General features: G+C 40.5%; 4 protein-coding genes across 12 annotated transcripts; 1 reads left to right on the forward strand and 3 right to left on the reverse strand.

Annotated features, from left to right (window-relative positions):
- Positions 1–272: 272 nt before the first annotated feature.
- Positions 273–3,874, reverse strand: LOC116852394 (adenosine kinase-like). 6 transcript variants are annotated; one of them, XM_032832692.1, is made up of 7 exons: positions 3,533–3,874; positions 3,330–3,345; positions 3,006–3,251; positions 2,219–2,392; positions 1,859–2,129; positions 1,225–1,494; positions 273–827 (listed from the first exon to the last, which is right to left on the reverse strand). In XM_032832692.1, the coding sequence occupies exons 3-7, from the start codon at positions 3,212–3,214 to the stop codon at positions 627–629; spliced, it is 1,125 nt and encodes a 374-aa protein (XP_032688583.1). In that variant the 5' UTR covers positions 3,215–3,251; positions 3,330–3,345; positions 3,533–3,874; the 3' UTR covers positions 273–626. The 6 variants fall into 6 exon arrangements, with proteins under 6 accessions (XP_032688583.1, XP_032688582.1, XP_032688584.1 ...); XM_032832691.1 differs by having other exon boundaries at positions 3,330–3,454; XM_032832693.1 differs by lacking the exon at positions 3,330–3,345 and having other exon boundaries at positions 3,006–3,249.
- On the forward strand, positions 3,838–8,920 carry LOC116852392. 2 transcript variants are annotated; one of them, XM_032832686.1, is made up of 8 exons: positions 3,838–3,986; positions 4,829–4,903; positions 4,969–5,181; positions 5,318–5,479; positions 5,559–5,708; positions 5,789–5,885; positions 5,985–6,221; positions 6,314–8,920. In XM_032832686.1, exons 2-8 carry the CDS (start codon positions 4,829–4,831, stop codon positions 7,594–7,596), a joined length of 2,217 nt encoding a protein of 738 aa, XP_032688577.1. In that variant the 5' UTR covers positions 3,838–3,986; the 3' UTR covers positions 7,597–8,920. The 2 variants fall into 2 exon arrangements, with proteins under 2 accessions (XP_032688577.1, XP_032688576.1); XM_032832685.1 differs by lacking the exon at positions 3,838–3,986 and adding an exon at positions 4,143–4,594.
- Positions 8,814–15,390, reverse strand: LOC116852393 (vesicular inhibitory amino acid transporter). 2 transcript variants are annotated; one of them, XM_032832687.1, is made up of 4 exons: positions 15,240–15,390; positions 14,657–14,978; positions 14,448–14,580; positions 8,814–13,669 (listed from the first exon to the last, which is right to left on the reverse strand). In XM_032832687.1, exons 2-4 carry the CDS (start codon positions 14,959–14,961, stop codon positions 12,485–12,487), a joined length of 1,623 nt encoding a protein of 540 aa, XP_032688578.1. In that variant the 5' UTR covers positions 14,962–14,978; positions 15,240–15,390; the 3' UTR covers positions 8,814–12,484. The 2 variants fall into 2 exon arrangements, with proteins under 2 accessions (XP_032688578.1, XP_032688579.1); XM_032832688.1 differs by having other exon boundaries at positions 14,657–15,063; positions 15,240–15,328.
- Positions 15,391–16,316: 926 nt separating this feature from the next.
- LOC116852391 (ubiquitin carboxyl-terminal hydrolase 20) lies at positions 16,317–23,255 on the reverse strand. 2 transcript variants are annotated; one of them, XM_032832684.1, is made up of 6 exons: positions 23,054–23,255; positions 22,529–22,985; positions 19,541–21,301; positions 18,969–19,240; positions 18,557–18,856; positions 16,317–18,382 (listed from the first exon to the last, which is right to left on the reverse strand). In XM_032832684.1, the coding sequence occupies exons 2-6, from the start codon at positions 22,945–22,947 to the stop codon at positions 18,333–18,335; spliced, it is 2,802 nt and encodes a 933-aa protein (XP_032688575.1). In that variant the 5' UTR covers positions 22,948–22,985; positions 23,054–23,255; the 3' UTR covers positions 16,317–18,332. The 2 variants fall into 2 exon arrangements, with proteins under 2 accessions (XP_032688575.1, XP_032688574.1); XM_032832683.1 differs by having other exon boundaries at positions 22,529–23,255.
- Positions 23,256–24,068: the final 813 nt, after the last annotated feature.

Consider the following 24,068-nt stretch of genomic DNA (forward strand, 5'->3'; position numbering starts at 1 on the left):
TACATTAAGGGCCGATTGCTCCAATCTCTTGATAAGCTACAGTTGAATCATGTTTGGCTTCGTTTTTTCTTCAAATTAGACAAAGACAAATATATGATTTAACTATTAGATAGTTTATCAAGAAGTTGGAACAACTAACCCTAAAACATACTAAAAAAACAAAAACAGAAAAAAGCAATCGTTAATTACAAATTTTGGAGCATTTTAGCATGCTGCAATGGATAGACTACAGATTGACAATGACAACGACAAAAGTTTTCTAATATCGCGCGCTATTTCTTTAATAATAATTATTATTATAATAGTGCCGCACTTTACAACGCACGATTTAATCATAAGACGAGCAGTACGACACAGTAGTATTCTCTATAATAAATAAACTCTCGCAAATATTACATCGCTTCACAGCGCGCGCGTGACGCTTACGCGCGCGCACCATAAATATATACTCGCTTAAATAAATATATCTTAATCGAACATGGACGTATATAACATCGAGGAATGCTAATTTACCATTCGTCTAATAGTCGATAACGCACTAATAAAACTTTGAGGTAATAAATAACCGTGTGATTACGGGTGATCAGGTAACGATTCAGCCGATTCATCCTAAACGGATCGAGTCGTTATAGCAACAGATCAGCAGGTACGCTGCTCGGTAGTGTGACACCGATACGAGTCGTTATGTAGGACGCGACCCTGCATCCCGATTCCAAACAACTCTTCGGGTCCCAATGAGCCAAAACACCAGCCAGGAAGCCAGCCACCAGAGCATCTCCGGCGCCCGTGGTGTCTACAACAGGCGCCTTCGGTACAATGGGTGGTACCTGAATAGAAAACATTTGTAATAATTAAATATTTTTAATTGCACTGTAAAGAGACTATTCTATACTTTTCATTATTTACTAAAGTACTAAAGTATTTACACGAGGAGAATTTTATAGTAATAGTTACTGTAGGATTTTGTAATAAAAAAAAATAGATTCCCTTCATTCTTTTTTTAGTTATTGATACACTCCAAATAAAGTTGTTGTTAGATTGCATTTAATGCTTGAAAGATTGCAAGTATATCGATTTGTTTTATGAACGGTAGTTGGTCAGTAATAAAACTCTCAAGATATAAGCAATATCAGTATCTATTTATAAGAGACCCAAGTATCAAGAAAACATTTTAAATATTTGTGCTTATCTAGATTCCAACAGAATTTCTTTATTGTAACAAACCTGAACAGATTGTCCTTTACCCCACACGATAATCGCCGGCGCGGATCCACCGCGTGTCATGACGAATATACCATCGTCGGCCAACCAGTCCTTACTGGTAGAGCTGGAAACGTCTACTGTGATCCTCTTTAGGCTATTCAGCAGGAAAGGTATATCAGTCACATCATCATATTTAACGTTCAACGCCTGCGCCAAGGCGATCATTTCTCTCGCGTTGCCGAAAACAATCTTAGCATGACCGACCATTTCGCAAATTGCTGGATGATGATCCTGTAATAATTGAGAGCGATTAAACAAAGCGAACGCCCGATAAAGCGTTAATAATTTAACAGAAAAATAAAAAGGAGTTATAAACATCGCTCTCCAATGCGTATCACACGCTATATAATTTTTATATCAGCGCTCGGAATTCCTTTTAATTTCGAGACGATTGACATTATAACATCTAAAACAATAGAGAGGCTTCACGATAGTTTTCAAACAACAATAAAAAATAAGAATTGTAGCCAATATGAACTTAGACACAGAAGTTGATGTGCAAACCTTAAATAAATTTTAAAATAAATAAATAAATTTTAATTATATCCCAAGATGTCTGTAATATAATAAAACTTCCATGAGCGTTGGTTTATACCTTGAATATATAGAGACCACTAAGATTGAACGCTATAATAATATTCTTTTCTTGCGCCCGTTTAACCAGTTCTTTGGCCACTTCCAAACTGTGCGTTATAAAAAATCCCTCGATGTAAATTATCTTCACATTATCGAGTCGTAAATTGACTTTCTTGAAATCATCCAATGTATATATATTAGCCGCGCCGAGGTTCGCAACGAGACTGCGGGATGCGCCGTTTACAAGCGAAATGCATAATCCCGTTGGTAGAGTCGAGTGCACGGCGTATCTAATAAAATATGAAGAAGAAATCATATTTATCTCATTCCACAAAGCATGCGAAAATACACGTATTTTGTAGATATTTTGAATACAAACCTTACATCCACTCCTGATAATCGGACCAGTTTCTCTAGTACTGAACCTCTTTGATCGTTTCCAATACCACCGCAGAAAGTACCGATGTGGCATTCATGAGTCTCATCGCAAAGCCATTGCAAAATCCTCATTGTATTCTGTGCAGATCCCCCAGGACTCACTCTTTGTTCCAACCTACAGAACATAGAAAATTTCCACATAGAATTTCTTTAATAAAAAAAATTGTGAGAATTAAATATTTCTTTAATGAAATTATAAATTTATAGCTATATATATATAATATGCACTTATATAATCTTTGGTCACACAAGTATCTTACCAAAATTAACGATTGAATTTAATATTAATAATATAACAGCTTATGGAGTCTATAAATCTTATAAAATACTGATGCTTGCACTGTTTATTTTTGCAATCTATTAGCATAATCTATAGGATAAGGTCCACAATTCAGATACACACAGTATTCATAAAAATAGTATCCAATCGATGTAAATCCAAGAATCAATATTGATAGAAACACAGGCAATCTCTTTCATATTTGCAAAAATCAATTATATATAAACTAAGATACAACAAGATATGCAGGTTGACTCAGAGTACTTATTCATTTTTGCTGATATAGTTGCATAACATCTCTGTTTCTTTCACAAAATTGACTTGTGAACCTCTGTCAATCAAAGCATTGCTTTACTTTCTTTTTCTTTTTTTGCTATTTGACCCTGAAAAGTTGACACTTATATACAGTGCAAACACAAGACATACTCCAACAAATATACTCATTAACTCTGATGGTAAATCTGCTATCAGCTCTTGTATCTTTGTCTCGCACAGCTCAGTCTCATCATCTGTTCTGAGATTGTATTTTTTAAGTAAATCATCATTTTGCAGCACTACAAAGATGTCCAGCAGAGGATTGCCAAAAGCTGTGATTGCCGGATAGTCTAGTCTAATGATAGCTTTTCGCAATGGAATCTTCTCCACCATTTTTTGCATAAGAAAGTGAACCTTCAACGTTACTGACGTCAGTCCTCTACAAATATACAAGAACATAAATGAGTACAATTTCACAAACTATGCAAATCTCTACTTGTTTTCGCTCTATACTCACATAACGAGCCGAATTTCTTAGATCATCATAACATCCCAGCAAACGTAATTTAAAATAATCGCAAGATTACGTATGAGTGAAGATGAAATGTAACTAAGACACATCGCAGGTGTGCGATGCTACTTCTAAATCACACAATCCGATTTATAATAACGCGAATAAGTAAATAACTGTCAAGTAACCAAGGGAGAATCACGCTTTACCTAGAACTCTTTCTCCTCCATTCTAACACGTCGACGAAGAGTTGTGCGATTCGCGCGTACGTTTCAATTACTCCGCATTCATTCCCGATGCTACAACATACCGCCGTCTGTCACAAATTCACTCTAACGCATATATCAATCGCGAGTCTCATCATAACCTAAATTCTAAACTACCAGCCGACACGACCACAATTTTATTTCTTCTTCTTCGTGTTGTTCCAACGAATGGGCCGCCCTCTATTCCAAGAAATATGCCGGAACTACAATGCACTTTGTGCGGTCGGTAAAGTCGACCATCGAGTTGGCGCATGCGGCGCACGAAGAGTGACAGATACGTCGAATACGGCCAAGCGGTTGTGCGTGTTTCCTACGTCTGACATAACAGTTGCGTGTGATGTTCTGAACATCAGTCCTGCTGCTCGATTTACGATTCTCATCACACAGCTCGTTCACCGTACGTTATCGTCATGCCATTAAAGCCAATTCGTATTTATTAACGACATTACCTCGACGAGATTGGCTATCTTGAATCGTTTGCGCATCGGGTACTCGAGATAGTGTGCCACTAAGAGGCTAGAATTTGGTGCATGAAAAATTCGTCCTAACGGTACCGCGATACTTTCCCCGTAAACGGAGATCTCGTCTTGGTCGGGACGTGGTGCGAACGTGTTCGTTTACGCGACGTTTCCTTCGAGTTCCGTTGCATTCGCACGACGCCTCTGTACATTCTCGGCGAATTTGCGCACCGTCGATTTATGCGCCACAGCAAAAGTAATGTCCTACTTGGGTTTTTACGTCGCGGGGTCTCTCGGTCGTGTCGGATCGTTCAGCAAGGAGAGATCGGCTTGATTTACGCGTTTTCTTTCGTTTCACTGCTTTTTCTCATAACATTCGGGATGCAAACGGCAACGGAATAATAAATCGAGCGAATCTCCGCGGAGAGCTCAGGATCGACCATTCGCCACCGACTGCTATTTACAGGCTAGAGAATTCGGAAGTGACATTCCTTTCGCGATTCCTGTGACGCACCGGGACGTGACACGAATGCCTACCGTGGAGATTGTGCGTGTCGAAAATTTCATTTAAATTGTAACATGTAAATTGTTTTTTTTTCATTTAAATTATTGTATTATTAAATAATTCAAATCGCGTTGATGTTAGGACTAACTGCCGTTATACTCTCAATGAAAATTTAAGTAGCAGAAATTATTCAATGTTACACAGCACTGTGTTTTGTAATTTGTAACTTTGTGATTGACTGCTTGCTAATCTAACTTCTTTCTTTCTATATTACAGATGGCAGCTAGTGCACTTGAAGAAAAAATTAACAAGATAAAGCAACAAAATGAAGAGATTAGAAGAAGATATGAGGTAAGAATTAAGTGACTCTATCTGTGACCATTGCATATAATGCAATAATGGGATTTGTCATTTAGGAAGTAGAGGAAGATAAGAAAAATGCAGCTAAATTGAATGCGTTGGTACAAATGGTACCATCTACAGATTGGCCAGAAAGGAAGGAACCACCAGAATTTTCTAATCCACCTCGAGCAAATAATAAACCAAAACCTGCCAAGGAACACCATGAACATCCTCAGCAATATCACGCAGCGAGTGGAGAAGGAAGAAAAGTTCATACTTTTGCTCAGGTATAAGACACTATAAATTAGGTGATATCCAACAATCTTTTTAATACATAATTGCGTGATATCAGTTTACTTTTGTTATTTTCAGTTAGAAAGTTGAGTGGTCTTTGTCACACCTTTTAATGTACTATTATTACAGGGGCAAGGACCTCCACCTGATCCTAAATATAATTTCCTCGCTGATTCTGAGAGAGAGGAAGGCAATATAGAGAATATAAAGGATAATCCCACGAATAGAGGGCAGAAACATTCAAGAGGCATGTTCAAGAGGAAACTTGGAGGAAAGGATGGTATGCAAAGAGTGAGTTCATTTCCAAATATATTTCAGATGTATCTGATCGCATTTCTTCTATCTTAATAACCTTGCTTTGCTTGAAAAGGACTATAGAATGAACAGAGGGTCGCACAGAGATGAGTATCAGCCGGAGTATGAGGCCTGGAGAGCAGAAAGAAATCGTATCGACGAGGATCGTATCAGTAGGCAGAGAACAGCAGAAGGCAATTGGCGTAGAGAATGGGATAACGATAAAGTAAGAGTCGTCAAGATTATGCAAAAAAAGTATTATCATGTTACGACAATGTAGACATTGCACACATGTGATTGTTGCAGGCGCACATCGTGAACGAGGCGACTAGATCTGAGGCAAAATTAGGAGATTACGTGAAAAAGGATCATAAAGATTATGATAGAAGATATCACGTTAATGGTGAGAATTAATCGGAAAGATGACGTTTATATAAGCACAACTACGAATCACGAGTTTATTTTCTTATTGTCAGGCGTTACATGCATTTTTTTCTTGTAGGAAATGATTATGTGCACCATAATCGAAGTGGTAATCATCGTTCTTATCGCGGGAATTCGAAGTATTTTCATAGCAATTATGAAAATCGCTCCAATAACGCGTATCATCAGGATGGACACGCAAAACATCCTTTGTCACCCGGTTCCGAAGGTAGAACCGTTGTCGCTACCGACAAAGGTATCAAAGTCACTCTGAATCAAGGGAACATGGCAAAAGGCCCAGTGACAAGTGTCAAAGGTATTAAAATTAATATGTGCACTGACATATTGCTCTAAAAAGGAAAGTTCATTGAGATATCTCAACCAACTGTTCAACGTTCATTGTTTCAGTGAACTCTCCGAGTATTGCAGGAACAGGTAGAGTAGGGCCGCGGCAAAGAAGTCGTGTTACTTATAGCAGTCACTCCGACGTTGAAATAACTTCCGGTGAAACCGACTCTTTTTCACGGCCGAAGTCTTTCGAGGACAAGACCAAAGGTATTTATCACGATAATCTCCAAAGATCCCCTAATGCGCGGAAAACGCAACCTCTGCAGAGGAAAAAGGAGCTTGGCAATAAGTCACCTTACTTCCGCAAGAAAGAGATCGGGAGGGAAGATACTAACGAAAATACGCAGAAACAGCACGAAGTGGAATTAAGGCCATCGTATGCACGGGTAGAATATAAAGACCCACTAGAGTTAGAGGCCAAATCTGAGAAGCTCGAAGAGAACGTAGAACCACTGCAAAATGATCACGCAGGCGCAAAAGAAAGCGATGTAATTGCTTGCAGTGAACCTGACGCGAAGGCAACAGAATTAAACAGTTGTGACAGTCAGAACGATGATTCAAGCACACAAATGAGTATCGGTGAAATTCACGCAGAGATCGAAAGCGACTCGACTTTGACGAACTTGGCACCTGTATCCCAAATTAAAACGGAAATCGAAGTTTTTGCAGTTGATACGGCGCAAAAAGAATCGAATGAAACAGAGATTCAAGCAGCTGCTTTGTCCGAATGTAAAACAATTGAAACGGATTCAACAGCAGCAATGAAAGATACAGATTATAATGATAAGAATGAAACGAAGTTTACGGTAGACACGCCGTGTGATATTAACAATGATACTGAGGAAACTGTAGAGAAAAATAAAGAACAGAATTTGTCAACGGAGCAAACTGAAGAAATCGATAACTGTGATAATGAGCGAAATGAGAATGCAGACCAGCAAGAGAACGACGTTGATCGTGATACGAAGGATTCTCCGGACGAAAAAGAAGCAGATAATGCGGTAAGCTCATCTCCAACTGATGAGTGTCTCGTAATGGGGGAAATTACAGAAATTTCCGTGATGGAAGAAAAACCGAAAAACAACGATGAAGCTTTAAAAAAGGAGGAAATTACAGCAGCTGATAAAATCGCTGTTACGGACAAAAAGATTAACACCGACGACAAGCAAGATACAGTAACATGTATCAATGAAACTCAGGAACGCATAGTCGTTAATAACGAGGAAAAAAAGAGCGACACCACAAATGACATTGTGGTCGACAAAGTGGAGTCTTCAGAAGACGATCTGCAGGCAGAAAAAGAGAAGGTAATTTCTAACCAAGTGGTTGAAACTGAGAAATAATAAAAGAGAGAGATATAAGGTAAAAAACGAAAAAGAAAATATATGTACGTATAAAATGTTACGGACGTAACTACAAGTTACCGATAACGTGATAAGAGACGAAGCTTTTATAATTATAATTGTTGAAACGTGATATCTCAAAAGTCAATTTTTATGGCAATATACGAGTTGAATATGGAGTTATTCGAATAGTAGTTTTCGGGAGAAAACGAGTTTTTACTCTCGAGATAAGACACCCGGGTATCGCGTGGACGTCGCCATCAGTTCCGCCAAGCTTATAACTCACCGCGCATTGCGATTTTATTTTTATTTCAGAATTTTATACTCTGTTGCACAACTATTCCGTTTAATTTTATTTCCGATTCTCATTGAATTGCTACTGAGAATCAGATTAATATAACGTTTTATATATCATAGATACATACTTCTACGTTAACAGAGTAATGTAATGTTCTTTTAGTCATTGAAGTGCAATGACTATCATTCTATATTTCCGAATTTTTATATGAAACGTAACGTGGTAGAAAACCGATCTTTGTGCGTGACAATCAAGAAGTATTTTTTTTTATAATTTGCTTGAGGAATCAACGGGATGTTTAAGATTAACAAAAATGTTAGACTTGTCAAATACGACTAAACATTTAACGATCTATGATGATTATTTATATACATACTTATATATGTATTATATATATATATATATATATATATATATATATATATATATATATATATATATATAAAATACACATATAAGTATATATATGTGTATAATATATCCGAGTAAAGGTAACTTCTGCCGATTGGAAATGTTGTTCAACTTCATAGTTTATACATATTTATTTCTATTTTATTGCTTAATAATATTTATATTTTTATTTTTTTCGTTGCTTTTACGATTCGTTGGAGATTATGATTACAAAATCTTCAAAAGCCCATGCGATTCGAATTGAACTCTAAATTGTTCCATCTTTTTGAGAGAACGAAATTGTGTAGAATACGGATACATATTCGATTATTAATTTTTTTATCATTCATATATATCATATTAGAGAAATAAACGAGTAGCCGAAGCTGGTCGTTAAGAACGACAGTAGTGTATAGACAAGCTCTCTGAGAAGAAAAGTTTCTTCTCTGAGAGTTGAGCCTGTTACTCTTTACTTTTTTTAATCATTTAAGAGGAAAGGCGTGACGTTGCCATAATCAGTACTGAGAAATTTCGAGTTTCCATAATTTTTGTTATTTTCAGCCATCAAGCCTTTTGCATTTCTAAGGTTATTTTAATGTGAGCAAAGTGGCAATAAAGCATTGTTAATGAATCGAATTTCGTTTACTACTGAAACACCGATCCAAGATCCTTTGTTCACGAGATTCCTCTCACAAGTGCAGCGAATTACAAAACAAGTCTAAACACAGTGAAGTTAGGAGTTCCGCCAACTATCAAAATTTGAAGTCATTACGGTCAGACTTACGCAGTAATATAATTAACAATATAATTAAAAATAATATTAAATAGTAATAACTATAATTAATAATATAATTATTATCATTAATATAATTACTAAGAAAATCCATCAGTAATGATTTACAGTTCTGACAGTTTGATAAGCCCCTAACTTCATTGTGTTTGAACCGTATTGTAATCCACTATACCCGCCTAGAAGTAAATAAAGAGAAGTTTTCCTTATCGCAAGAATCCTACAGAGGAATGTAATTTATCTCCTCTGTCAGTTCTTCCTGGTAATATTCGTTCTTTTCAACGATGCTTGTGTAATCATTCTGGGCGAAGATGCGAGTGAAGAGTATATACGAATCCGTAAAATTTTGCCGATATATTTCCACCCCTCATACTCACATATGGATAATATATATTTCATGTATTCTCGTTAATACGGAGGCCGCTTTACATCATCTGGTTTAACGTTTATAAGTAATACTCTGCCTACACAACACCGAGAGATGAGGTTCGCTCCTCCCGAGACGCCACAAAATATGGATATTTCTGCGAAAGCGCTTTACAAGCCTACGCGTGGCCGCGGTACTTCCGCTCACGATAAGACATCAAAGTCCTGGGGTAGTATTTCCTCGTGGTTTTCTCGATATAATTCCATCCATAACAATTATTCCTCTAAACCATTATTCCACCTCGTCAACTCGATGACGATACGCCGACAATTTTCGTAGGGTAAATAACATTATTCGATCTCTAATACATCTCTCTATTCTCTCTCTATATCGCCACTTCGTAACCACGAAGAGGATTCCAACACGTAACATTCGTCAGACCATTCGTCTGATAATTATTGTCAATATAAAGAAAATGATCCCTTATTAACATTCTAAATTGATTTCATGGAACAGCGCGATATTACTTACATTGTGTCATCGATATATTTATTGATATGAAACATCAATTATGTCATGACCGTAGCCTTACATGTTAACGCTTAACGTCTACAACTCTCGATATAATGTTCAATATTATTCGACAAAAAACCTTTGCTCAATAAATAGTGATACATTATTACCATTATTGTTAATATATATATATATATATATATATATTTATATATTATTGTTATTATCTCGATCGACATTGTCGATCTGGAAGACATTATTGGAAGACTCGTTTCACGATCGTTAATTTACCGTGTCTGCGGGACGCTCATCGACGCCTCGGGGAAAATTTGCGAAGTCCAGGAATCCTTGGAAGGGAATAACCGGTTCTAAGGATTTCTATATTCGGGAGTATGTATCTGGCACAATCTAGACAGCAAAAACTTCTAAAAAAGCTTTGAAGACATCTAAAAGGCGCTCTACTTCCTTAGGCAATGTTTTGAACACCTCCAAGAGGTCTTTTGGAAGTTTGTACCGCCTGAGAACGTACGTCTCAGTAATATGTAACTATCTATAAAAAAGAAAGAGAGAATTAGTACCTTATCAATAATTACTATCCGTACAGTTATTGTCTCGAATTATGATTCCGTTTCCCCGGAGTCGTCAGAGCGTTCCGCGGTTCTCACGGAACGTGTCTACGTTTGCTTACACTCACGCTCCTTAAACTAACGTGCGATCTAACGATATGATCTCTGTCAGATCTCGGAAGACGTTGGATTAAACGGTTAATTGTACTCGGTTGTACATACATAACTTGCTGGCGCATTCTCCTGCGTCCTGTTAAATATACGGCGGACGAACGGCACGGCGGGCTTTATTCTTAATAGCGAATTCGATTGGAAGCACTAGTGCGCACCAGTGCACACTAAGGCTAATTTATAGTCTGTTCTTATATTTCATCTATGTTTATAGAGTTCTATCTTACATTCAAAATCGTTTTATATTTATCTTTAGATGCTATACAAATTGTTATACTAATTACGGAGCATTCGGAAGCGAATTTAAGACAATCTTAAATACAAGAATGGACTATGAAACCGCCTTAGTATGCACTGGTGCGCACTAGTGCTTCCAATCGAATTCGTCATAACTTCTAAGAGAACGCATCCGTCAGATTACCGTCGTCACCTACTCGCGGTAATAAACATTACGCTCTTTAGTGAAAAATTACATCACGAGAAAAGAAACTTGATCCATGAATTATTAGTGGTACAAATAGAACGGTCAAGTTATTGCTGAATATTTGGAGAATTACAAATCATGTTCCAGATAGTAGAAACTTTTAAAAGGTGTTTTAAACTTGTATTAATAGTTGTTATTTGAAACTTGCCCTACGTAAATATTCATATCTGAAGTATGTTGGGCGTCTTTTAAACGTTTTTTAGAAGCTTCTACTACCTCAAATAGAACAGTGATCTATTGCATTGCATTGCATTGCATTGCATTATATTGTGTCGTATTTCTCTTCTTGATATAATTGTCCGCGAAAATGTATATTTTTTATTCATTATCTTTACCCAATTATCTAAACGTTTATCACGCAACGCACATCGCTCTACTTTGTTACCGTGCAAGCCCGCACCGTACTTTTGAAAATGTGACACGTTTCGAGATCTTTATATCGAAGTGTCCAAGTTGAATCGATCGATCCATCGATCGATCGCCGCGCCGTGCCGTCTCGTCGTGACGAACTATTCAACGCGTCGCGTGAAAATGATGTCTCACGCTTGAATTATCCGCGCGAGTACAATTATAAAATCCAAAACAGTAACAGTAGTCAACTATATAAGTTAGTTAGGCTGCGCTCCTTGCAACTGCATCGTAAGGAAGACATCACGGAAGGTGCACTTCTTATAAATCGTCACGTGTTAACCGCGCGCGCTAGATCTACGCTTTGTTTTATCTACAAAGCTCCCGGAACAAGTGAAAAACAATCGGCATGTTGAAGTGCAAATTCGCGTATTGCGAATTCTCTTGTATGAGTGAGAAGACGACAATGCTTCTGCGCTCGCGTCGTTCGAAGGAAAATCGTCTCAACGAAAGTTTGAGGTCGAGAAGAATGTGATTAACAGCCGCGTGCGACCGTCATGTAAAAATAGCATAAAAATGTCAACATGTGTGTGTGTGGTAGAGTCAAAAGTAGATACACGTTTACGCATAATGCAAAACTAATCGCGCTAATCGGTCGTGGCTTTCTGATTGAACACGCAACGCGAAGTAGCCGAACCTCGATTTGCTCAGGCGCTTTCGACATCTCTCCCGGAGATATCCCTCGACGATAATTTCATGAGACTCGTAATGCATTGTTAATTTGCAGGTTGACTATCGGGATATTTCGTCACATAAGCTCCCGTTAATTAGTTCCTAATTCGCAGTATGTCTCGAGGATATCGAATCGCGTCGATGCCAAAGAACGCGGCAGAATCGAGGATCGATGGAAGACGAATAACAACGAACGACCCGAGGCGCGATCTGAACGGCGCGAGATCGCTCAGAAGGGCAGGCCAATCTCGAAAGCGTTGATGAGCGCGGAGCCGGAATCATAGACGCCGATCACGCCGAAGAGGATGCCGAGGAAGATGACGAAGCAGTCGTATGCAACGGCGCTCCATTCCATCGAGTTCCTCTTGAGCTTCAGGTGGAAGTAGCACGGCCAGATGAACGACAGCATGGTGCCGGTGAACGAGCCGATGAAACCCATCAGTATGCTGAAGTGGGGTATGAAGATCGCCATCAAGATGGTGAACACGATCACACCGACACGCCAAGCCAGACCCCAGACCTTGAGCTCGCGGTCCACCGTCCAGATGGTCGGGAAGATCGTCTTCGGCCGGCCGCGGAAGAAGGCGCGCTCCAAGAGCTCGCACGCGGCGTAATACGGCAACGGGTACGAGAGCACGGCCTTGACCACCAAGCAGAGGTTCACCAGACCCTTGAAGCCGGCTGAATGTAGGTTGTTGGTGATCACCTGCTGCGTGTCGTTCTGAAAGGTCAAGAAGCAGATCCAGCCAAACAAGGACTTGAACGCGGCCGCGGCGATGTGGCTCCAATTGAGCATCCAGTCGAACTTGGAGCGATCGATGAGATTGCCCTCGAGAGTCGGCAGAAAGATCTGCGACGTATAGCTGAAGACGATCACGCCAAGCGAAATAGGAAAGTTCTCCATGTCGATCGTCCACTTCACCTTCGACCAGCCCCAGTCACCGATCTCCAGGATGCAGTAACCGATGATGATCGCATTGATGAAGAGGTGAGACATCGTGCACCAAAAGCTGAGCACGGAGACGTGTTGCAGCGACTTAAGGAAGCCGAGCGGCAGCAGAAAAATGCCGACCAGCATCATCCAGCTGCGGGTGTCAATCGCGCCTTCCGGAAATGTGCCGATCATCAGATCGCCGCACACAACCACGTACAGGATGCAGGTCATCAGTAGTTCGATGATCTGCGCGATATTGACGGCGCGAGCACCCAAGGTCGGCCCGAAACACTCCTTGGCGATCGCCACGTACGAATCTCGCACGCGTACCCGTTGACCGGTCACCGTGTCCAGCTCGTAGAGACACTCGACCAAAATCTTGCCGGTGTAGCAGCAGATGTGCGCGATGCCGATCATCGCGGCAATCGCCCAATAACCGCCCCGCAGAACGGCGAACGGCAGCGAGACGATGAACATTCCCTGGAATTTAATGAAGGTCTCGGGCATAGCGATAGTTATGTGTGAGAAAAAAAAAGAAGCGTAATTATATTTTATAATATATATATGTGTGATCACCATTTAATAATAGTATATTATTATATTTCTATTTCTATTTATATTTATAAATGATATTAGTGGAAAGAATATAGTTTTTCCACATCAATTCTTTTCAATTCTACCATGTTTTTAGTAGTGCAGAAACCCAGTAGACACTAACCGTAACATTATATCAGTGTTATAATTTCTCACTCAACAATGTAACTGTTAATACACGCGCATAATACACGCGTTATATTGCATTTACACTGTTGAATGGGGAATTATATTATTCGTGTTATGTTGCTGATAATGTTTACGAAGAATGTACTGTCAGTAAGATCTAATTTGCTGAGAAATATAGTAGACTTCGTCAGGAATATAGAAAATTTTTTAACATTTCCTAAAATATAAATAGTACATGTGAGAAATGGAAGGACAAATAAATTATTGCAGAACATTGATCTATTCTTCAATACCAAACTTCTGTAATTTTGTTCTAATAATCTTATAATTTAATTTTAATTTTTACTATAAAATTCTCCGTGTATAAATAGTATCATTTAACGATATAATTACTATTTAACAATAATATTCAATTAGTGGTCTTTTCATTGTTTTTACGCGATAAGCTAAGAAATATAATAAATTTAATAATTAGATGTTATAACGTTCACAGTTTCAGATAACGTTAATGGAGATTTTTGCGACTTAGTGATACCTGAATAGCGTTTGTAACATTCCAGGCGGCTTGCCATTCATTAATCTTCACGCCCGCAGCACCAAACTCTCCGCCACCCTCGTCGTACTCGCTGAATTCGCCGCTACTCATACTCCCAGTTCGGATTTTATCCCTGAAATTGAAAGGCAGCCCGATAATCGACGGTAGATCCGCAAAAATCGACGCGAAACATTGATATATGTCCTCACCCATTCCTTTGGTAGCTGAAGGAGTCCTCGGCGACCGCGACATTATTTCGATCCCGGTATGCCTGGTCCCCGTTCATCGTCATCATCTCGGTGTTGTCGCCGCCCTCGTCGAATGATTTAAATTGACCCTGACCGTTTCGCCCTTGGCTCATGCCGCCCTCGCCACCGCCGCCTCCGCCTCCGCCACCACCGCGGATCAGCTCCATGCACGGACTGTTCTCCGGCCATTTGGCTTTCAAGGTCTCCCAGGCGACGTTGACCGTAGCTCCGATGGAGGGTATGTAAAATCCACGGAAATTCGCCATTTCCCTATCTGTTGCTTCTACGGCGACATGTTTACTTGTATAATCCCTTATAGGAGTCTCACGCAGAAACAATTAAGGACTGTACAATTGGGTGGTTTTTGTCTGAGGAGGAAGCGAAGCAAAGTATAATCCCATAGTGTGTCTCCTAGCAAGATAATCGGCGTTAGAACAATCAGTGTGAGCTCATAAAAACACATCTCCGCGAAGATCTCAAAACTCTAGATTAATTTCGCACTAGTCGTGTCTCCCAGTCGTATCAATGAGAGAGTCACGCTTACCGGACGACGAGAGATCTGCTGCTGCCGATGTTCTTTCTCGAGGAGATGCCGCTCCTCTGGACGATCCTCGACGGTGGAGTCTTGCGTGATGGCCAACGACGATACGTAGATGTTGCAGAAGCGATTCAACTTAAAACAACCGCGACCCCGGACAAAAGCGGGGCTTTATGAAGGAGAGAGAGAGAGAAATAAAGAGTGAACGAAAGAAACAGAGAGAAAGAGAGGAGGATGGAACCAAGAGTGCGTTTAACTAGCCGGATTGCGAAGCCGCATGATGATGTTGCTCACCTACGATTTACGCCGCGACTTGCGAGGCCAAAATCGCGCGAGCCCTCGATCCGCGGCATCGACTAGCAGGGAACACGACGTTTCAAAAGGATGGGAGATCGGGGAATATGGCCAGTCTGCCCTGAACGCGCAAGGCTCGATCGATGGTCCACGAGAGAGGGACGTGTCATCTCGCGCGTGCCTCTCGCAGTGCTGTATCCGCGCTCCGCTTCTCCCCAAACGGGGGTGAAACGCGTCGCGCATCCTCCTCGACAAGATAAATGCTCTGTCGGGCGCGTAAGTATTCGGTTGTATACTCGGTTCGTTTGCCGAAAGACGCAAAGAAATCACGAGATTCCGCAGAATTTGAACAATGGATGGATGCTAATACTAGAAGAGAATTCATAAAAGTACCATTGCCCTCGAAGAGACGCTTGCTTCACAGCATTATTACATTGCAATTACAATGTTTGAATTATTATTGATTGCAATTAATCAGTCGCGCGCATTTGTATGAAATAGAAATAATTCATATTCAATAGTCTTAGTGATCTTAATTGAATTTATTGAACGAGATTTGCGATTGAACGTGCAGCATTTCGCGAGTAAATCGTTCGTAATGCTGTGCTTGGAAATCCCAAATTACATATATTTGATTGTGGATTTTTGATTGTGCAAAATCCATCGTATCTCACGATAGACAGTGAGTCGCGTGAAAAATCGGAATCGGGATCGTTTGTGGATCTCAAACGGATATGAGATAGTCTTAGTCTTTTTTTTTTTTAATAAATAAAGAAATCAACTTGCATGTATTATGAATCTTCGCTTTTTTACTATATTATAATTAAGAATAATTAATCTTAACTTTACAGTTGTTTGCATTCCCGCGAGTATGCAAGTCGAATTGCACTGTGTACTCCTTTCTCATTCCTAACGAGAGCTTGAGACTCGCGCTGCGACGCACTCGCGACGTCGTAGCGAAATCACCGCCCGTTAGGAGAGGAGCAATCCTTGGTAATAAAACGGGATGTACGCGAAAAAACAACCGAGCTTAACATCTTAAAAGTGCCACGGAAAAAGAAGGTACGTGTACGGTGGTAAATCCACTAAATTTCAACGAAAATGTCCCTCCCTACGAAAACGAACGTAAAGATCAAGGAGAGATTCTTCGTACGTACCGCGTTCGATTGCAAATTACCGTTAGATCATGCGGCTAACTTGAACGTGTTTTCCGTTTTAACTAAAATCACTTTATCAGTCTTCCACGTTTTGTCCAAATAAAAGAAACTACCACCAACGAGGATAGAATATAACGATGTTTTATATGTACACAGGAGTTTTTTTGACGAATGAGAAACAAATAGAAGAAAAAGAAACCACTAGCCCTTACGTGCAGGAATGACACTCCAGAGACATCATCAGTAACATGATGTCAATGTTATAATCTCCCAGTCAACAATGTAAATGCGATATAACGCGTGTGTTATGTGACAGTTACATTGTTGAGTGGGAAATTATAACATTGATGTGATGTTACTGTTAGTTGGTACTGGAACAGATCTCATTTGCGCACCGATCATTTTGTCAATACTTGTTAATGCAATTGGTAACTGGTATTAAATTATTTTGGTTTGAATGACGCATGTAATAATATGCGTTGTTCGTGCGCACTTAAATAATTTAGCCCAAAACTACCAGTTGACGCGATACGTTTCTAACGATCGGTGCGAACTGAGCCCACGCATGCACGCACGTACGCACGCACGCACGTACGTACGTACGCACATCACAGCGAATGTATAAACATCGAAAATCCAGTTCGCTATAACGAGGTCGCGATTACATTACGGCCTAGGCTTTGGGCGAAAAATACGAACTACAATCTGTAGTTTGGGCTCCTTGTATCTCGCCAGCTATGTCGGATTTATAACATCAGAAACGAATGAATATATGTTTAAAAAAGTTGAGTGCCATTTCTGAATAAAGATAAATATGAACGAAAGAGCATTTGAGATTGTTTGAGTACATTTGTAAAATTGTTCGAAAGGTATTTCTTTCCCATGATGATCAATAAATAGTCGTATAATAAATAGTGAAATGAGATGAGTCTGTTTTGTTTGCATACCTCATTTCACCATTTATTATACGACTATTTATTAATCGTCAAGGGAAAGGGATATTTTTCGGACAATTTTACAAATATGCTCAAGCAGTTTCAAATATTCTTTCGTCCATATTTATCTCTACTTAGAAATGGCACACAACTTTCGTCAATATGCTCCTCGTTTCTGATGCTACAAATTCAACATAGCCGCGGCGAGATACAAGAAGCCTTAAATAATACACGCCTATAACAAATTTCTCTTTGTACTATAACTATGTTTCCCATCGTATTCAATATTCCCATCGACGAAATCGTATAGTTTGAAATTAATACGACTGTCGACAGTTGCACAGTTTCGGGTCGGTAGGACTGAAACAACCGATATCATTCCGCTTTCCAAAACGATAGCTTGCTTGGACACAAATCACTTGAACGAACTTCTCTCGTAGCGAAATAAGAGAGTTGTGTATCTCGTTTCTAGTTTTCGTCATGAGAACAAAGTTAGTAAAGTCATCTATGACGCAATGCGGTCACTTTGTACAATCAGAATTGTACAATCGAATAAAATAACAATGGCTTTCTTATAAAAAGAAGTACTTTCAGATTTGATTATGTTCCGAGAAAATACGCTTATAGAAATTATTTACATGGATCATTGCGGCGCAATTGCGTCATCCGATTGCCTCGTTGTCTCCAAGTCACTGAGAGTGACACCGATTGTCTCAGTTCCAAGGTACTCGAACCATCTCGTCTGCGTCTCGCGTATGGAAACCTAACGAGAAAGTGCAAAGCTGTTCGAACTGAGCGTGTGTATGTATATGTGTGTGTGAGTGTGTATGTGTGTATACAATCTCGAGAATGAAACAATTAGATTGAGACTTAGAGAACCAATGGAAATGTTATCGCGCAACGGAAGGAACGCGCCGCAGCTGACAATCTTACTCACTCACATCCCTCTGCGTCTGATGGGAATCGCTATCCGAAGTTAGGCTCTCGATAGCGCTGTCTTGCTGCGAAATGGTCTCGGAGCTTCTGGTCGTACAAAGTTTGTTGGACTTAGCTTCTACTATGCGATTACACTTAATATTTGGATCTATTAAATTCGAAGTTGACGCGGAATGTATAGAAACGTTAGGCTGAGCGGGCACTGGGCGTTGACACGAATGCAACATTAGCTCTGGTCCTCCGCCGTACGTCGTAAGGAAGAATTGCCACAACTCCTCCGGTATTTGGCCGTAATCCGAACCTGCGAGCAAGAAAGAGAAACACGTTTGTAGACAAAGAAGTTTGTCAGACTCACTGAGTCACCTAGTAGTAAATTTACTGATAAGTCAAGCACACTCGAGTAAAGAACTCACCGACTTTGAGACTATTTTGCCCGTTCTTACTTATAACGATGGAATTATTATCGATTGGTCCTGGTGGCTGCGTCTCTTTGCCGCGGACGAAGCTCTGCCACTGCCTCAGCCAAGCCATAGCTAGTCCGTAGATAGCCGTGGGATTGTCGGTGGTGTGATTCAGCCGTTGAAACAGCTCCATCTCATATTGCCTGCGTTTCTGCAAGGATTCGTACTTCTCTTCGCAGGTCGGACATTGGTACAGATGTGTACACGCTGGTCCTCCGCCGAATCTGAAGTAACGAAAAATGGAAGACGAATGAGCATGTAGAAAAGCATACGGAAAATCAATTGGATTGTGGATATCTACTAGATATCATCGTTATCTAAAAACACGTCATCGTTATTTCTCATCAAAATTATTCTATTTCGATGAATTAATAATTTACACGAGTAAAACCAACGTGTATTTTTTAACATCTAACGAGAACTCTTCCTATTTTCCTCCTGATATATAAATTCCTTACAAAAATTTAATAGAAAAATTACAAATCTTTTGCTGCAACCTAATGCTGTATATCAAAGAAACTTACCTACTATACAAGTATTCCCAGACCGCTTGAGGAATGGGCATGCTGATTTTATCGACAAACTGCGCCCTCACGGGGATCACACCTCCGTGTGGACACAGGAAGTCGGAGTTGTCGATCGGTCCAGGTTCGGAGAAGGTGTTAAAGCGATTAATCCATTGTCGCGAAACGAAGAAATTAAGATCGGATAGCTCGCGGAACGAGATCTCCATCAGCTCCATTGTCTTGTCACGTGTCTGCGACATGTCCGGCGACCATTTCTTGTAGAACAGCACGTATGCCTCGCAATGCTTCACAGTTTCGGGCGACACTTCAGTCACGCACTGGTCGTCGAATTCGTACCACTTGTTGGCGATGTGATTGAGCGCGTAGCACGTGTAATGTCCGCCACCGGCGGTGCCGTGATGGCAAATGACCGATATCAGGTTGTAGGTGGTGACTTTGGACACGCACTCCTTGTGCAGGTAGGGTCGCATATCGAGGCCCTCGAGCGGAAAAGATACGTAGTTGGCGATCTTCGAGCTGAACATGAGTTCATGACGGAATCGCTTGAGATGGACGCAGAGTATCTCGGGAAGCTCCAATACCTTGGAGAATTTGATACCGTTGCGCAGCTTATTGCATTTCTCACAGCTATACATGTTGTCGCCCTTGAGCTCATCGGCGCTGAAGAATGCGGAGAGACAGTCGTGTAAGCTGACCACTGGTCCCCAGAACCATGAGCGCATCCATTGCAGGAACCAGGACAGCCAGCCAGATTGGTTGGTCACGTAGACTACGTCTGAACAAGGGCCGGCCTTCTGCGGAGTCAACGAGCCTTGATGCAGCATATCGATGTGATCTCTGCTTGGAATGGGTAACGACAGGTCTTGGAAGGTCTCCACGCGAGTCGAGATTCGATCGCACGTCAGGCACTGCACGCTACTGAGTAGCTTGCCGTCGAATGTATCGCTGATGATGCTACGCGTTTTCATCTGCTTCTTGGTGCGATGTTTGGTCGGCGAGCTCTGTGGCGAGCGTTGCTGCGGCGCGAACGTAGTCGGCTCGACGTTCGATTTCTTCATACTCCTGTTGGTGAACTTGTTTCTGAGTTTCTCCGTTTGTGAGACGCGGGAGTATCTTCTTTTCGTGCCACGTTCACCCTCATCACTTAGCGAGCTCTGTTCACTTACGCCCGAGTCGCAAGTCTCGTACTCGGCGTCGGACTGACTGGACGCATTGCCGTCCATCTCGGTCTCGTCTTCATCTGAGGAATGATCACCCAGACCTTTCAGCCGCAGCTGCATATCTCGGTCGTCTTCAATGTGTTCCTTCAGCTCTTCGTGCAGCTGATCCATGAAGCATCTGAGGAATTCTTGGGTGTCGTGCTGATGATAGCCGCGAAACATTGGATGAACCGTGCGAATACCAGACAGAATGCCATGCGGCACAACGTATCCCCGAGTCCTCTTGTTCCACATGTCTCGAATAAGATTCAAATAGCTCAGACTCAATCCGGGTTTCCTGTCTTTAGACATGTAGTTAACCATAGGACTGCAATCCAAGAAAAACTGCGTCAAGGGAGGTATATTGGACAACGCTTGTAACGCTGCGTTCATGTAGCACGTATTGCCGATGTTCTGCAGGCCCACTAGACCTCTTGGCTTTCCAGAGAAGTCCTTACTCTCGTCTGAGTCAGTACTGTCGGGAGAGTCTCCAGACTTCTCGTTGAATGGACTGCCCTTATCCGGATTTATTTTGTTCACGGACCACTCCCCGTAGAATCTATTGTTTACAGTGACAATATTGCTTATAAGTAATATATTAGATTGAGCCATTGTAGTAAACAACTAAATAGAGAAGTGTTTAATAAAAGAATATCTAATACTAATATATTAGATTAAGAGTCCTTAGAAACACTGTGCACTGTGGCATACAAGTAATGTATCACTGATGATACTACACGTGTGGCATACAGAAAAGTACAAGCGACACACGTAAGTAACAAGAGAATCGGTCGAACGTTCGAGAATTTCAGCAGGTCTATCCACGTGTACATTTAAACTTAACCAATCCTGTTGCTTACTTATGTTTTTCTATTGGACCAACAAACTTCTTTATGAGATCCTATAGGATCTTGTAGGACCATCAGAATCCCATAGATTATAGTGCCTTTATCCCTCAACTTATGTTTCTTTATGGATTATTCCACTAAATAATTAACTAATTAAGTAACTAAAAAACCAAACTAAAAAACTAACACTAAAAGGCATTCCATTAAACCCATCATATTAACCTTTTGCACTCAGATATTTCCTCAGTAGGGACATTTTAAATATAGCAAAGATGTCTCCGAGTGCAAAGAGTTAAAATGTTTTTTACACACAATTTTAATCTCTAAACAATAAGTTAGAGCGAGACAAAATATCTTTGTCAGACAGTTCAGACAAATTAGTTAAAAAGAACAGACCTTTTATTTCACTCTAACTTATTGCACTAGTTTGTATCAATTCAGACAGTTCAGCTAAAAAGAACAGACCTAGAGTTGGAAAATAATGTATACAAAGTAACTTGTAACACAATTAATATTATTTCTTTTGCAATGTTTCTTAAGCAATGTTTTGCTAACCATATTATTTTTTTATTAATAATGGTAAAGATAGGGTAATTATATTTTTGCAGTAACAATGATGAATATAATTGTTACTTTTTATTTACATAGGATATATGTATATAAAATGAATAAAAGTAAATTCCAGGAAAGTCCTTGAAATTTAGTGCGATTAAACAAATTGTAACCACAATGAGTTGTTTCTTCCAACAAACAAGAAACAGTAAGAAATTATTTTTTCAATGGATAAAAGATTAGTTTTATTAATGAGTAACATGTTACTTTTCAAAAGCAACTTTCCCAGTCTTGGCTAGAATGTTTTGAAGCATCAAACAGAATATATCCTATGTTATTTGCTGGACAGTAAGTTCCCATCTATTGTACCATTTGAAATCACTTACTTATCCAACATAATCCTGTCCAAGCCATCCAGCTTGCACTCAATATTGTTAGGAACGTCTCCGGCGAATTTGTTACCCATCGTCTTGAACTCCACCTGTGTAGGCGACACAGGTGGTGAGGGTACATGCCTAGCAAAGACTTCCCTCTTGCAGGAGTAGCACCATATCCTGTTCGTGGACAAATTCATGTGGGCGCAATGGCTGGGGAAGTTTTGATTGTGAATAGTGCTGTGATCGAGATGCGTCTCCGCACAACCGACCCAACGACAATCGGGAAACAAGCATAGCCAGAGGTTAGGTCCGTCCGCATCGCAGTCGCTGCACTTGACGAAACGCTCCTCCTGCGCAACCACTGCCTCGATGAAGGCGAGGTCGCCGCGGTTGGCCAGGTGCGGGCAGTTCCTCACGACGATCGGCATTCCGCGGACTGACTGCCGTCGTTTTCCCGTCGTCTCCTCTATCACAGGACGCGAGTCAACAATTCCGTATATTGTTCCAAGGATTTACACGTATACACAGTCCTACCTTTGTTCTCACAAATTCTCTCGCGCCCAGGGTCACACGTCGGACCTACGCGCGGTTCATGACGACGTGTCGCGAGTCATTATTGTCGTCATCGTCGTCGCTGTTATCGTAGTCGCGCTGCTACCTGTGTTCCTATGTGTTCACAGATATGATTACAATTGGTCTGTTCTTTTCAGCTGTACTGCTGAACTGGTGCAATAAGTTAGAGTGAGAAAACATATACTTGTCTCACTTTAACTTATTGCACCAGTTCAGCAGTGCAGCTGAAAAGAACAGACCAAATGACACGCAGACTCGCTCAGCCGAGACTCGAACTTTGCTTAGTTGGTAAGTCTGTTCAGTGAAATGGTTTCTCTCTCGACCGTTAGATGACACTAAGGAGCTATTAATGGCTACATTCAACGGAAAGAGTAGCTCAGAAAGCGCCACTGAAATATGGGTGCGTTCAGCGAACTCAACAGTTGCACAGCAGTTGAGCAATTCGTTAATGGGCGCATTCAGTAGAAAAAGCGCTCAGTGAGCAATCAACGATTATTGGTTCTTGTTATTAGATCCCTAAATCTAGACCAATTACATTGACAAATTACTCAACTGTTGTGCAACTGTTGAGTCTACTGAATGCAGCCAATGTAATTGGTCTAGATTTAGGGATCTAACAGTAAGAACCAATAATCGCTAATTGCTCTCTGAGCGCTTTTTACGCGCCCATATACTATCTGGAACGCGCGCTACTTCTTGAGTGTGCAGGATGAGAACCAATGCACAAGCACATCCGAAATATGTTACATTAAGTACTGACAATGCAATGACCATACTTGTACTAGGAAAATGTAAATAATTTTTAGCACTTTGTTAGCACTTTGTTAGTCTAATATATTTGCATCATTATTTGCGAAATAGGAATAAATACGGATTCAGAAAGAAGCTATTGAGAAGTAATACGAAATTCGAATCTGCATCTGCAGATACATGAAAACGGCTAAAAGGAGAACCATTTCTTCGTCTCACGAGTTTG

This window comes from Odontomachus brunneus, unplaced genomic scaffold (assembly GCF_010583005.1).
Source record: "Odontomachus brunneus isolate Ranch 3 - 2012 unplaced genomic scaffold, Obru_v1 Obru_scaffold_222, whole genome shotgun sequence".
Taxonomy (NCBI): domain Eukaryota; kingdom Metazoa; phylum Arthropoda; class Insecta; order Hymenoptera; family Formicidae; genus Odontomachus; species Odontomachus brunneus.

Excerpts from the sequence above, each read along its gene's own strand:
- LOC116852393 (XM_032832687.1), bottom strand. The coding sequence starts at position 14,961 with ATGGCGAATTTCCGTGGATTTTACATACCCTCCATCGGAGCTACGGTC. Across the intron at positions 14,581-14,656 it reads TTCAGCTACCAAAGGAATGG|GGATAAAATCCGAACTGGGA; the intron begins GTGAGGACATAT and ends TTTCAATTTCAG. Across the intron at positions 13,670-14,447 it reads ATGTTACAAACGCTATTCAG|GGAATGTTCATCGTCTCGCT; the intron begins GTATCACTAAGT and ends ATTAAATTCCAG.
- LOC116852394 (XM_032832693.1), bottom strand. The coding sequence starts at position 3,214 with ATGCAAAAAATGGTGGAGAAGATTCCATTGCGAAAAGCTATCATTAGA. Across the intron at positions 2,393-3,005 it reads ATAGCAGATTTACCATCAGA|GTTGGAACAAAGAGTGAGTC; the intron begins GTTAATGAGTAT and ends TATGTTCTGTAG. Across the intron at positions 2,130-2,218 it reads TTATCAGGAGTGGATGTAAG|ATACGCCGTGCACTCGACTC; the intron begins GTTTGTATTCAA and ends ATATTTTATTAG.
- LOC116852392 (XM_032832685.1), top strand. Across the intron at positions 5,480-5,558 it reads GAAAGGATGGTATGCAAAGA|GACTATAGAATGAACAGAGG; the intron begins GTGAGTTCATTT and ends TTGCTTGAAAAG. Across the intron at positions 5,886-5,984 it reads TAGAAGATATCACGTTAATG|GAAATGATTATGTGCACCAT; the intron begins GTGAGAATTAAT and ends TTTTTCTTGTAG.
- LOC116852391 (XM_032832684.1), bottom strand. The coding sequence starts at position 22,947 with ATGCCGATCGTCGTGAGGAACTGCCCGCACCTGGCCAACCGCGGCGAC. Across the intron at positions 19,241-19,540 it reads TGGGAATACTTGTATAGTAG|ATTCGGCGGAGGACCAGCGT; the intron begins GTAAGTTTCTTT and ends TCGTTACTTCAG. Across the intron at positions 18,383-18,556 it reads TCAGACGCAGAGGGATGTGA|GTTTCCATACGCGAGACGCA; the intron begins GTGAGTAAGATT and ends CTTTCTCGTTAG.